The 14,347-nt window shown below is 38.9% G+C and overlaps 1 protein-coding gene across 1 annotated transcript; it reads right to left on the reverse strand.

Moving 5' to 3' along the window:
- Positions 1–452: 452 nt before the first annotated feature.
- LOC136758239 (torsin-1A) lies at positions 453–13,084 on the reverse strand. Its single transcript, XM_066712500.1, has 5 exons — positions 12,892–13,084; positions 7,353–7,618; positions 2,313–2,488; positions 1,814–1,941; positions 453–1,212 (listed from the first exon to the last, which is right to left on the reverse strand). The coding sequence occupies exons 1-5, from the start codon at positions 13,067–13,069 to the stop codon at positions 944–946; spliced, it is 1,017 nt and encodes a 338-aa protein (XP_066568597.1). The 5' UTR covers positions 13,070–13,084; the 3' UTR covers positions 453–943.
- Positions 13,085–14,347: the final 1,263 nt, after the last annotated feature.

Here is a 14,347-nt window from a genome sequence, read left to right on the forward strand (position 1 = left end):
ATGTTGGAGGGACCCAATGTTATTTGTACCCAATATGCTGTGTAATGTATGCCTTTCTAGCTTGACTTCCCTGGAACCTTTTCTTTATTTATGAGGGTTAGTTGAAATAATTTAACAAACTGTTACAACACGTTCAATGTTAATATTACTTTTTAGCATGTGACTTTCCATATTTGAACATACAGTTTAACACTACTTTACACCGATGTCTTCTTTCTGGTATCGCTGACTTCTGCAGTTCTGCACAAACCTGTGCAGAATCTGACCATTTAACCAATTAATTCTCAGTATCTGTGCAGATTCTACACAGTGTGCCACCATAGCTTGATTCTGGCTTGCTGACATGATGATCATAGGACTGTGCTGTAGGCTAGGAAAGCATTTCCTTAGCAACGGTCATGCCAATCACTGCAGAAGTCTGTTCTGTTTATGGGACAAGATGACTGCATGTATAGAAGGAGCATTTTTGTTTTTAATTGTTTTTATCATAAAGACAATGGCTCGAGTCAGATGGAGACTTCTGTGTTTTGACTCGAGTTGAGTCACATATTCTGAGCACTAACTCAAATAGAGTCAAGTCTTTTCTTGCAGGGACTCAAGTCGAGTCTTTTGATATCAATGACTCGTGTTGAGTCAACATAAATGAGATTTGTTGGTCAAAACTTCAACAACCAAGCTGGAAAAGAAGAAATTGTAAATGCTGGAGGGAAATCAATGAACAAAACTACTCAAAGTCACATCGCAAGGCATGACACAAGCTGCTATAGTTGAAAAAGCACATCTTATTACAAACAAGTTACATTATTCTAGACATTTTCCAAGTAAAATTAGACTGGTAGACTTGTTTCTTTACATTTCAAATGCTTACCCTATGCACAAAGAAAACATGTAGAGTATATCATGATATACTGTACACTCTCACAACAATTTGGCAGGAAGACTCTCACCCCCCATTCCCCACTTCTTCCTTGGTATAATAATCTATTTTTGCACCAATAGCTTTGCATCCTTTGACAGAGAAAATGTTCTCTTCCTTTGGGAAATAGGTTGTATTACTGACAATGTCGTTAACCACTTTCTCATCAGGCTTCAAGTTGCGTTCCTCCATCTCGGCTAATACACACATCTGCACATGTTTATGCTCCAGAGGCAGTAAGGGAATGAAGAAGTCCACCAGGTTCTTATCAATGAGGCTGGTGTGCCAAAATCCACCTAAAACAACACACAACACGACACATCATGGACACGAGCATGAGCTTCTAAAATCAGTTTTAGCAGTGCAGATTCAAACACATAATTATTCTATGTAGTACATTGTGTGTATAACATGTAATCATGATAAATGATAAAATGTTGTCTTTTTAGCCAACCTATACAACCTAGACAAGACAAAACACCACTATAACCATTTAATAAAATGGTCTATAACTAATACTTTACCCTTCTTCTGCAGAGAAAACACATGAAAGTGTATTTTTACCAATGTGAGAGAAGCTGTACGCACAAACAAGGAACTGCACCTAACCTTGAAGATCTGTGGAAAACCCTATGAGGAAGAAACTTTCACTCCCACCAAAATAATTTAAAATGTAGTTTTAGTTGTCAAAAAAGCTACTAATAACAAATTGCAATGCAGGAAGTTCTCAACAGAAATAATATAAATATGTTAAAAACCAGGGCATAATTGCAGGACAACAGTTTCCAAAACCTTGATATTCCCCCCCTACAAAATAACAAATCTGAAATTAGTGACAAATAAGATGGCTGTAGGGTTAGAGATCATAGAAAAGAAGGAAAGTACTGGTATGCATACTATTTTTGTTACTGAATAATTCATTGGACAATGATGTCTCCAGGTCTTCCAGTTGAATGCTTAGTCTCTCTTTGCCTTCTTTCCAGAATTGCCAGGCCACCTCATTGATTTTCTCTCCACCTGCATTGCTGTTCATAGCAGACAAAGAAAATAAGAATAACCAAGCCTTGTTTAAATGTATCAATCAATTCCTTTCTGAAAAGGAGTAGATTGTTCAAATGTGGATCTCTACAGGCTTTTTGGTTTGAAAAATGTGCCTTTGACCAGATATTTACAGATGTTTAATTTAAACAGCTCTGTCAATACTGTAAATCACACTCTATTCTTCTCTTTTCTCATTTACCAATAAATCCTTGGAGAGAATGTCCTATGTTGAAGTGTCTTCCTTCCATTTAAAACACAACAAAATACAGGACTCTGAATGGCAATAAAAGCTCAAAGCATGACAATATGTACTAGAATACAACTTACAGCTGACAAAGCACAACTCCTCACTAACCTTAGAAAGATGAAAATAGCCTGCCGATAGGAGACACCATTCAGATACTCATAATAATCCAAGAATGGCTTTATGCTGTCAATAAGTACAGGGTGCATTTTATCCATTTCATCAAATATAAACATAGATTGAGGGCGACTGGTCACATTCCCTTGAATCCACTGCTGAAGCTGTGCCTGCAAAGACAATAAAACATATGGGGCTAGATATTCAAACTTCGCACAATTTCCGCGCAAAATGAATGCCGCGCAAGGAAATGAGACTTGGCCCAAAGAGGAGAGAAATTCAAACATGGCGCAGATCTTTGTGCAACATTGGAATATTGCATTGTTTTCCTGTGTCGCGCAAGCCTGTTTGCGCCTCGCAAACCTGCCTGCACCACTCCACAGTGCGCTATTATCATCACTGTTTGAACACACTTTTGCGCAGTTATTCGATGAATGCGTTGCGCTAACATCGTGCAAAAACTGGTATATTCAGTCTAATTAAGGCTTTCACGCAATTCTAATTCGATTGCGATATGGGCATGTTTAATGTCAGCCCGCAATACATATGAATCTCATGTTTATAATTACCGAGTCATTACTATATGTTAATAAGCCACGACATTGAAGGTACGGGACTCTGCAGGTGGATGAATGAACGCAGAGTGCTGGACAGAGGCGAGTGCCATGTTTCAAGTTCTGTTATGTGTACACACACATCTATTTAGAAATCACATCTGATATCCAACCACACACTGTGCAGTGGACTCGAGATCTGGACACATCCCGAATGCGGACGTCCTTGGTAATATAGTAGTGCACACCTGTATGCCATCGGAAACAACGAGGCTCATATGCGTAGTATTGCAGTTAATACACAATATTGTGGACGTAGTAGTAATGAATATCACCCAATATCCATAACTGTCTGTATGTATGTAGGTCGTCACAGTATCAAACATAATAGTATGTACATTACTGGTGCTGTGTGTCCAAAACAGCTGTGTAGCACCTAGGGCCGGATCAAATCAAAACTTTGAACCACCACTAATAGCAAAATGCAAACCTGTTCATAGCGGTAGATTTTCTACCTCCGAGAAGTTGGCACCCCATATAATCAAATAATCACCAAATCTATTCTCTTCATTTGTGCTGGTTTGGTGTTCAAGATATTAAGCATTATTTTTTGGGCTGTGTGACTTCACTCTCCACCCCATCTCACTCAAATCGCTTCATGCCGGTGCTGGTTGTTTGTGCTAGGTTTGTGCCATTGAAACAAACGCCGTAACTATTTCCCTTCCTTAGCTATAGCAAGAATGTTTTCGGGGGCGGTGACGTCATTGTCCACCCCATGTTGTCCAAATCGCTCCAAACCGGTGTCATTCGTTTATGCTCAAATTGTGCCGGTTTGTGCAGTTAAAATGAACACTTTATCCATTTCCATTCCTTAACTATGATCGTTTCTTAAATATAATAGAAACACTTTTTTTAAGAACAGTGATGTCACTCTCCACCCCATGTGGTCCGAATCGCTCCAAACCGGTGTCATTCGCTTGTGCTGTTGAAAGAAACAATCTAACTAATTCCTTTACATAGAAATAACACAATTATCTCCCGGATCTGAACCAAGTATTACATCTCGATTATTACCATTATGTTTTAGGAGTTTATTCAAAGTAAAAAGTAGACTAACTTTACTTCATTGAATATATCGTAAAGGCCACTGCATTATAATAACCGTTTGCTCGATTAGTTAGTGTGTAACTTGATACAAGTGTAGCTTATGTTCAAAAGGGTTATTGCATTATACACAGACGATGGCAGAATGGCTGGATAGGATAAACAGTTTCAGAAGAAAGGGATATAGTTGAAGCTTTTTATCTTCAAATTTGGGTCGTCTCTGCTTGCATTTCTCAGAGAAAGCTACACAGACAGTGAAGCAAGGACAGGTGAGGTGTGTGTTTTATTATGTTTCAAATATTTTAAAGCAATTGTTCGGGAACCTGTGTCACCCTGGGACTTGCACTTTTTGTTTATTTATTATTAATTGTTTTTCATTATTTCGTTTTGGGCACAAATAAAGTATCGCACCAAAACACCTGCGTTCAATTAACAAGAGCTCATAAAATAGCCTTAGCAGCAGGAAAAAGAGCAAGAGAGTGCAGTGTGTTAGAGGGGGAAGCAACAGCGGAAGGAGAGATCGGACGCAGTTGTACTGGAGAGAGAAGTAATATTTTAATCGTTCCCGTTGGTTTTAAGCGCATATAGAGCCGTCAGCATTAAGGACGCGACAAGGGACGCGCTGCTGTTGGAGACTGTTTTAAACCTGCTGCAAAGAAGGCAGTATTTTTAATTCCCCGTTTTTAATACTACTTGCTCTCGTCTTAGATTTCGGGTAGTCCCGTGTTCCTTGAGGTGGGAGCCGTTTTTAAACCTTTTGGACTTCATATTTTTCTGGATCTTCTACACGAGATCAGCAGAGCTTCCAGTCGTGTTTCCAGCAACGGAGGAGCAGCATAGCAGCAATGGGCTTGGAGGTGCACAATGGGGAGACTGGAGATCAGTGCACCTGTCCCCAGTACCAAGCCACGGAACTGGAAGCTGGCGCTCCGTCTGCGGTGCAGTTGCAATTATTTAGGCGCGTCCAGTATTTTACTTGTTTTAAATTATTTTTAACCTATGTATGAAACCTGGGAAGTAATGGTATTAAATTATTGAAACCTATCCCTTTGTACTGTTCTGCTGTAACTGGTGTGTGGACCCCTGGATAAAAAGTCTTAGGAAGAGGTATTTTTGTAGTTGGTTGTGGCTGCTCGGGGGCATTGTAGCCCTAAGAGTCCTAACAGCCGGAATTCAGGTGTCGTAGTACGGCTACTTTTATTATTTTGCCTCTTCTTGCGCCTCTCTCCGGGTGACACCTGTTACCTTCCAAAAGTAATAATTAGTTTGAAAAAACGCCAGCCATCTGAAACCAACCTATGCTGGTTTTCTAGTCTTCACTGATTTAACCTAGTTTCCCAGTGTGACCACTTGAACATTGCAAAAAACACGTTAAAGCCAGCTGAAAGATAAGGCTGCTAGACCAGTTAAAACAAAAAACATCTTATGCTGTTGTAAGTTTTTTTTTTAAGCACAGTATCTGAAATATCATGAAAAAGCTTCAACTATATCCCTTTCTTCTGAAACTGTTTATCCTATCCAGCCATTCTGTCATCGTCTGTGTATAATGCAATAACCCTTTTGAACATAAGCTACACTTGTATCAAGTTACACACTAACTAATCGAGCAAACGGTTATTATAATGCAGTGGACTTTACGATATATTCACTGAAGTAAAGTTAGTCTACTTTTTACTTTGAATAAACTCCTAAAACATAATGGTAATAAACGAGATGTAATACTTGGTTCAGCGATGGACCAGAACACAAACAACATTATATTAAGTACCAATATACACGAGGTGCATTCAAACAAGTGCTACACGAGCACAAATACAGGGCATATGGATTTGGATTTGAAGCTTGAAGTTACTGTCAATGATCAAACTGTCAATATTAAAAGAAAAAAACAATGACAGCAACGGTAAGAAACCTGCACCGAGAGCACAAACGAATGAGTCAGAAAATGAGTGCATTGGACGAGATGGGGTAAATGCATGACTGACGTCACAGATCCGGGAGATAATTGTGTTATTTCTATGTAAAGGAATTAGTTAGATTGTTTCTTTCAACAGCACAAGCGAATGACACCGGTTTGGAGCGATTCGGACCACATGGGGTGGAGAGTGACATCACTGTTCTTAAAAAAAGTGTTTCTATTATATTTAAGAAACGATCATAGTTAAGGAATGGAAATGGATAAAGTGTTCATTTTAACTGCACAAACCGGCACAATTTGAGCATAAACGAATGACACCGGTTTGGAGCGATTTGGACAACATGGGGTGGACAATGACGTCACCGCCCCCGGAAACATTCTTGCTATAGCTAAGGAAGGGAAATAGTTACGGCGTTTGTTTCAATGGCACAAACCTAGCACAAACAACCAGCACCGGCATGAAGCGATTTGAGTGACATGGGGTGGAGAGTGAAGTCACACAGCCCAAAAAATAATGCTTAATATCTTGAACACCAAACCAGCACAAATGCACAAATCGGCACAAACACAGCACAAATGAAGGGAATAGTTTTGGTGATTATTTAATGATATGGGGTGACAACTTCACGTAGGTTACATTTCTGATTAGTAGAAAGTGTCATCTTACTAAAAATGAAGCTGCAACTGAGTACAGTTCTGTAGTTTTGTATTAGCTGGTGGGTCAAAGTTTTGATTTAATCCCAGCGCTATACTGTGTAGCCACCATATCCTTTTGATTTCCATAACTAAGCTTGTTTTTATCATTTGAAAATATATTACTTACACTGCACAAAGGGATGATTTGTTTATTTATTTTACTTAAGCATTTCCTATTATTAGTAGTATTATTACATTTCTTACATTTAGTTTGGCTGAATTTGATTATATTCATATGTATGTATTTATGTATGCATGTATGTATGTATTCTTATTTTATTTTTTTTAACGGTTAGGAACTTGTTCTGGTGCATCACACATACAACCATAAATAAAAACAGACAGCCCCATTGTTGAGTGTGAGCTGGACTGTTGCTTTCCAGTCGCTGCCCCCATGCCATAGTTTTCAACGCGATATTTTGCGCTAGCAAACATTGCGTTTTGAATATGGCAAATAATGCGCATTTTTGCGCGGTGCGCAAACTCTACGAATATCTAGCCCATGGTTCTTAGACAGTGTTGTAGGGGAGCATGCATAAGAATATTCAGGTTATCTATGTTGGATTACACTACTAGAAATTAGAAATTAACTAGATGGCCCCAGTAGTTTAGCCTTACAGGCGGGGGGGATACATAAGACAGGGTACAAAATAACTTCTGAAATAAAAGCTTTTAACAACTGTTGATTAAGACAACAGAGGGTTGTGATGAGACATTAAGTTTTGAAGTTAAAGAAATGACGATGCCTAACTTATCACTTACCATATAGGTCTGAACTTTACTGGAATGAGGAAAGTGAAGAGTTGTCACAAACTGGTGCACAAAGCTGCTCTTCATGCCAATCTTGTAGAGGTTTGTAGCTATTAGTTGGCTGATGAAGTTCTTGCCTGTCCCTGCTGACCCATGAAGAGAGAGGACAAGTGGCTTCTTACGGTTTGGGTTTTTTATTAAGCTGGTCACTGCCTTAAGAATCACCTTAGAAGCCACATGCTGCCCAAACAGTTTCTTCTCAAGGTCAGCCTCCAAACCTAAGGCAAGAAAAATCAAGAAAACACTGTAGTAAAAATATGTCATTGCTGCCAACAAACACCTATTGCCTCTCCCCCTCCATGTCTGCCTCTACTGCTCTCATTCTCTTACCTCCCATTGACTGTGCTACTGCCACTATGTTTTCCTCCCTCACCTTCTCCCTTGATTCTCTCTGCCCTCTCACATCTTGTCCTGCCCATCCCTCCTCCCCCCAGCTCTCGATCTCTTCCATTCTCCAGATTAACTCTGCTGAACAGAATTCAAACTCCCAGCTGCCCTTGACATCTACTGCTGTCTTCTGTCTAGGTTCTCCTAATCACTCATCTCAGCCAAGAACATAATAAAGTTTACAAATGAGAGGAGGCCATTCGACCCATCGTGCTCGTTTGGTGTCCATTAATAACTAAGTGATCCAAGGATATACCATCCAGTATGATTTTAAATGTTCCCAAGTTTTCAACTTCAACCACATTGTGACAACTGTGTGTGAAGAAGTGTCTCCTGTTTTCCGTCTTGAATGCCTTGAAGCCCAATTTCCATTTCTGTCATCAGATGTATGTGTGTCCCTGCTGATTAGGAAAAGCTCCTCTGGTTTGATGTCGTTGATGCTATTCATGATTTTGAAGACTTGAATCAAGTCCCCACGTAGTTTCCTCTGTTCCAGGGTGAAAAGGTTCAGTTCCTTCAGTCTCCCAGTAGGACATTGCCTTTAGACCTGGAATAAGTCTGGTTTCTTTCCTTTGGACTGCCTCTAGAGCAGCGATATCTTTCTTGAAGTGTGGAGCCCAGAACTGTTCACAGTATCCAGATGAGGTCTAATTAGTGCATTGTACAGTTTGAACATTACTGCCCTTGTTCTCAATTCTACACTTTTGACAATATACCCTAGCATTCTGTTTGCCTTTTTTTTATTGCTTCCCCACATTGTTTGGATGGAGAAAGTAAGGAGTCCACATAGACTCCTAGGTCTTTCTCATGCGTTACTTCATCTAGTTCTATTCCTCCAATAGTGTAATGTAGCATTATGTTGGGTGTATTTTGATAAGAGCATTTCAGCTCTGAGCTGAAGCAATGATCTAAAGAAGACCTCTCCCCCACAAAGTTATCAGATTTCCTTAACTCATCAGCTGTAAACTGGTTTACATCAAAGTGACAGTCTTGGGAGGATGGCACCGAGAATAGGCCAAATAGTTTGGAATCCTGCTGTGAGATGTCTGGGGAAGGGGGCCTGTAGGTAATAAAAACTCTTTGAAATGGACCAGAGCCGAAATCCTGACACAGAGCTACGAACCCGGGCCAACCGGCATTTCCAAAAGATGGCATGGATTGACATCAGTCATAAATCAACCCCATTTCCAATAGGACACGAACTCAAGAACCAATCATCTATTGATCTGACAGGCGTATAAAGGGTAGCGTACAGCATCTCTCTCTCTCTCTCTCTCTCTCTCACCTGAACCAGTAACTCGCTGCTACAACTCAACCTGTAGCTCTGTTGCCAGAACCGGAACCAGAAATCTGAAGTCTTTGCCGGCAACAAAAGAGTTAAACTGGGAGAAGGAGATTGAGCCGTACAAAGGACTTTTAAAGGACTTTATTAAATAAAGAACTTTACAGACTGCACTTGCCCACCTGTACCCACCTGATCAGTGGAGTTTTACAGCTGGACGACTGACTGTTTTCAGTCGACTGAATACAAAAGTGTCAGGCATTTAAATAGCTATTGAGTCTTAAGAAACTCGACCCTTGGAACCAAACAGGGCCCTGCTTTCCTCAAAGACTTTGTCTTCAAGTAAATAGGGTGGAAACCCTGCTTACAAAGAAGATTTTGTGCACAACCTTGGAGCCTTCAAACCAGTGGAAAATCTGTTTGGAAAAGACTCTACATTCGCGAAACCCCAACTTCCAAGTGCATCGACTGAGTGGAAGTTCTTGGACAAAGCCGAACCGGACTGCCTTTGTTCCAAACCACACGGACCTCGTGCCGTGTGCTGTTATCTGAGCCCGAAGACAGAGAGGCCTCTCTGCGACGAAGTTTAACAGCTTGGAGTTTGTGATTCATGACATTTGAGAAATCAATTAGAAATGTTAATCTGTGATTCATAACTCTAGAATGTGTAATATCATTTAGTTTTCTTAAACATAAATGTGTATTGCATTAAACTGTTTTGTTGATAATTTTAGAAATAAAATCTGTCAACGCCGAGAAATATCTTCTCATTCCTGTTTAACTGTTTAGTCTGTAATTGACACGTTAATAGACATTAGATTATTGGTGGCCCTGTCTATCCTTAATCATTGAATAATAATCAGTTAAGGGAAATTGTGTAACAAGTAATGACAGGATCTTTCTCTGCACCTAAACGTAAATGAGACTGATATATAGATAACGAGAAGTTACCTGACATAAATACTAACCTGCGTAGTTATTTAATGTCTGACTAACAATACTAATGAATGACTCACCTTCGTCTTACTAACCGGTATTGTAGTCAATGTGTTTATAACCTTTTTTGTTTAGTGATTTGTGTGATATCATTTGTGATCCCATGGTCTTTGATTTGGTCACGGAAGTGATTTGTCTTGATTTGAGTTTAATTTGAATTCGTTTTTTCCCTATTGTATAATTAGTGTAGTGCTACATTTAGTTTTTGTTTTTAAAACATTTGACAATTTATATCTTTGGAATTGGTGTCTGCGTCCAATTATTATGGAAATTGAGTTCTACAAGATTCCAGGATTCGTGATAAGGTGATACTATAAATTCACATTTTTAATTGAAATTTATAAGTGTACCTTACGCTACAGTAATTATAGTAGACATTTTTGTTACCTGCATGTAATTCCTTGCACTTCTCCACATTGAATTTTATCTGCCAGATGTCAGCCCACAACTGAATATTATCTAAATCCCTTTGAATAGCTTGTGCTGCCAAGATTGTATCTGCCGAGCCACCTATTTTACTATCATTTGCAAATTTGACGTTTGCTAACTATCCCAGAGTCCAGATCATTAATATAGATTAGAAAAAGCACAGGCCCTAATACTGATCCCTGTGGAACTCCATTAACAAGAAGTCTTACTTCTAATCACTGTTTGAATCCTCTTTACTCCACTTCCATGGGGGACAAATTTAGAAATCCTATCCTACCTGTGTCCTCTGTGCTGTTACTCCCTTATTAATTATCAGCAACTTACATTCCTTTCTTGCAATGTATTAATTGCAAATGACCCTCCAATGCAACTGGCAATTTAGAGGTTAATGATTATTATTCATGAGTAATGATTATAATATTGATGAGATAGGAAGGCTTAGTTTAGAATGACAGTTATTTTGTGTTTCTTCCATTTGCCAATAATTGCAACAACTGTTGTCACCTTCTCACCAAGCTGCTTGGCGATGGTCTTGTAGCCAATTCCAGCCTTGTGTAGGTCTACAATCTTGTCCCTGACATCCTCGGACAGCTCTTTGGTCTTGGCCATGGTGGAGAGTTTGGAATCTGATTGATTGATTGCTTCTGTGGACAGGTGTCTTTTATACAGGTAACGAGCTGAGATTAGGAGCACTCCCTTTAAGAGAGTCCTAATCTCAGCTCGTTACCTGTATAAAAGACACCTGGGAGCCAGAAATCTTGCTGATTGATAGGGGATCAAATACTTATTTCCCTCATTAACATGCAAATCAATTTATAACTTTTTTGAAATGCGGTTATCCTGTCTCTCACTGTTAAAATACACCTACCATTAAAATTATAGACTGATCATTTCTTTGTCAGTGGGCAAACGTACAAAATCAGCAGGGGATCAAATATTTTTTTCCCTCACTGTATATATATATATATATATATATATATATATATATGTGTGTGTGTGTGTGTGTATATACGTGTGTGTATGTATGAATGTATGTGTGTGTGTCTATATATATATATATATATATATATATATATATATATAAATGTAATGTTTGTATGTTCTATGGCTCTACAATAAGTGAATGCACTCATGGTTACAAATGCTCATGTGGTGAACGAGAACGTATGATGGGGACAAATTGCCGTGGGGACGAACTGTTATATATACTGTTTTAATGTAATGTTACGGAGGTGTGTTGCACTTGTTATTGTGTGGAACCTAGTCACAGCAATTCCTGGTTATTAGCCGATAGGATGTGATGTATTAATATGGATGTCCTATATAGAGCTAGTGTTAGTTGGTCAGTCAGTGAGTTGATTCCCTGTTCGGCATCTCTGCACATACTCTGCACTGGGCAAGAGCGGCTCTTTGTACTGTCGAAAACACAACACAAAAACAAGTATTCGGTTTTCCTGATTTGTGGCATCGTTTGTCGTGTGGACAGACACAAAATGCTTGAAAGTTTCCATTATGTTTATCTATATGACTACAATAATCTTTAACAATTAAAATGTAAGTGGTCTGAAACCGTTTTAATACTAATGTTTACATTCATTTAAACATTTTTGTACTTTGTCAAATAAATGTACTAAGTATAAGCAACGGGGATATTACTAATTCACAGAATTGTGTGTGTGTATGTTGGAAAGGGCCATTTGAAGGTGTGACCCCCCGCAGATGTCTGGACCTTGACTATACATTGACCAAGAAATTTGGACTTTGACACAAAATTGACTACCCCTGATTTAACTAGTACTTTAGGATTAATTAAGATTGAGATTGGACTAAAATGTGGGTAATAGAATGCTTAGATGTAACCCTAGTCTGTCTTGTTTTTGCATAGGGCCAATTAAACATGAAAAGAAAGGGAGAGATATCAGACTTTTTAAATAAACTGTGCAATTCACACACAAATGCTATCACATCTCTTTGGTGCTTGAGCTTTATTTTCTGAAAATATTCTGGATGTTCAACACTTATAGACCCAGATTATACATTCATGAAAACAGAGTGATCCAAGTCTCTCCAGTATGTGAGTAAGGTACTGTGTGCGTGTGTGTGTGTGTGTGTGAGAGAGAGAGAGAGAAATTGAGCTGCACTTCCGAGGTAGAGACACTGACTATTAATAGCATGTTAAAGAGTCCTAGTGAAGTAACCCTTTTGGACCACACTATCTGCCACATTGAAGAACTCACTTCTACCTCAGCAATCATAGGATTAATTCAAGTTCCTTAGATGCCAGGTTAGGTTTACATTCTAATTGTCTGTCATGGTTTGTGGACCCCCTGAAGTAGCCTTGGCCACCCCCTGTCCACCCCATGTATAAAACTTCCGCCACTGGGTACAATCCCTTACCCGCTGTATCATATGTGACCCAGTCAGTGTTCCAGGTATCTTCGAGGAAATGTGGTATTATAGAGTATAAAAAATTAATATCATCTGTATTGATTTTAAAATGCATAAATTCGAATGCAGGAATACACACAGGCGACATTAAAAAGGAAAGTAGCAACGTTAGATGTAATGCTCTCATTTCAGATTTCTTGTAAGAAAGCTATTTACAACCGAAAACGAAAGGTATAACCAAGTTCATGGAAATGTTCAACATCCGCATATGACGGTCTTCTTCAATCGCACTAATAAAACGCTTACTATATTTTATTTCACTTAAGCCAAATTGTCTAATTTCCAAAATTAAACCCTTAATTTGGGAAAAGCACAAAATGAACGTACTTTCTTCACAATGTTATTTCAATAGGACCATAATATTGGCATGCAGTCGTGATCACTTGGATGGATTACCCTTCCCCAGACACCTGACCAAATCACACGACTGCAAACGTATTCAACAAGGCATTAGTAATCGGTAAAACCCGTTTTTATTGCCGGAATTCAATGGCCGTTAAAAAAGTCTGGATGTAAACCTGACTACAGTTTTACTGTGCTATACTTCAACCCTGATACCTAGAAGCACAGGGTTTGATAAGAACCCGTTTTCTCCGGCAATTTGGGCTTGATACATCGTACAAACACCCCTTATATTAAACATTAGGTATGCCTTACATTTTCTCTGGTTTTAGCCATGGGTCTTCCTGAGCAGTTGTCAGGCAGAAACCGAATTTCCACTCATCACAGGACAGACATGTGAGCCTGTTATCTGTCTGTCCTGTCTTGTCTGCATAAAAGTGCCTGTAGCTTGTAACTTCTCTAGGACTGTTCTTGAGATTGCCTCTTGAACCTCTTCCGAGCAGCTGCTTGTAATAAAACCTTTTGGTTGGAAATATATCTCTCTGGATTCCTTCGACTCTTCACCAAATATTATAGTTTATTTACTACTCTAATGTTTTCGCATCCTCTAGCTGCTTATTTATACAATAGAGAAGACAGAGGGTGCTAAATATTTCAGTATTCCTCATTTCCCGCTGTAATATTTGACAAAATAAATAACTGCCTATTTCCTTTTCTGTTAGTCGCAGAGGTCGTTTGGCTTTTACGTGGGTTAACAGACCAGTTTTAGATTTGTGGTAGTTTGATTGCACTGCACATATTTTACATGTAAGTGTTTTAATTTACTTTATCAATGTATTTCCGTGCACAAATTTTATTTAAGGAAGCCATCACTAGCCAAGGTACGATCTAGTTTAGCCAATGCCAAATAAGTAATAAGGTATGCCACCCTGCAGTAAACCTTCATTACCGCTACATAAAGAGCCATCATCAGTACAGGCTTTAAAATAAAACCAATATATACATTATATAAAATAATATTTAAAAATACAATGATGGATTCACTTGTCCATAGTTGCCATCA

Source organism: Amia ocellicauda, chromosome 9 (genome assembly GCF_036373705.1).
Source record: "Amia ocellicauda isolate fAmiCal2 chromosome 9, fAmiCal2.hap1, whole genome shotgun sequence".
NCBI classification, from domain to species: domain Eukaryota; kingdom Metazoa; phylum Chordata; class Actinopteri; order Amiiformes; family Amiidae; genus Amia; species Amia ocellicauda.

Coding starts and splice junctions, on each gene's coding strand:
- LOC136758239 (XM_066712500.1), bottom strand. CDS start 13,069: ATGAGAGCATTACATCTAACGTTGCTACTTTCCTTTTTAATGTCGCCT. Junction 2,489..7,352: donor GTAAAGTTCAGACCTATATG/GTAAGTGATAAG, acceptor TTGTCTTTGCAG/GCACAGCTTCAGCAGTGGAT. Junction 1,213..1,813: donor ATTATTCAGTAACAAAAATA/GTATGCATACCA, acceptor GTGTTGTTTTAG/GTGGATTTTGGCACACCAGC.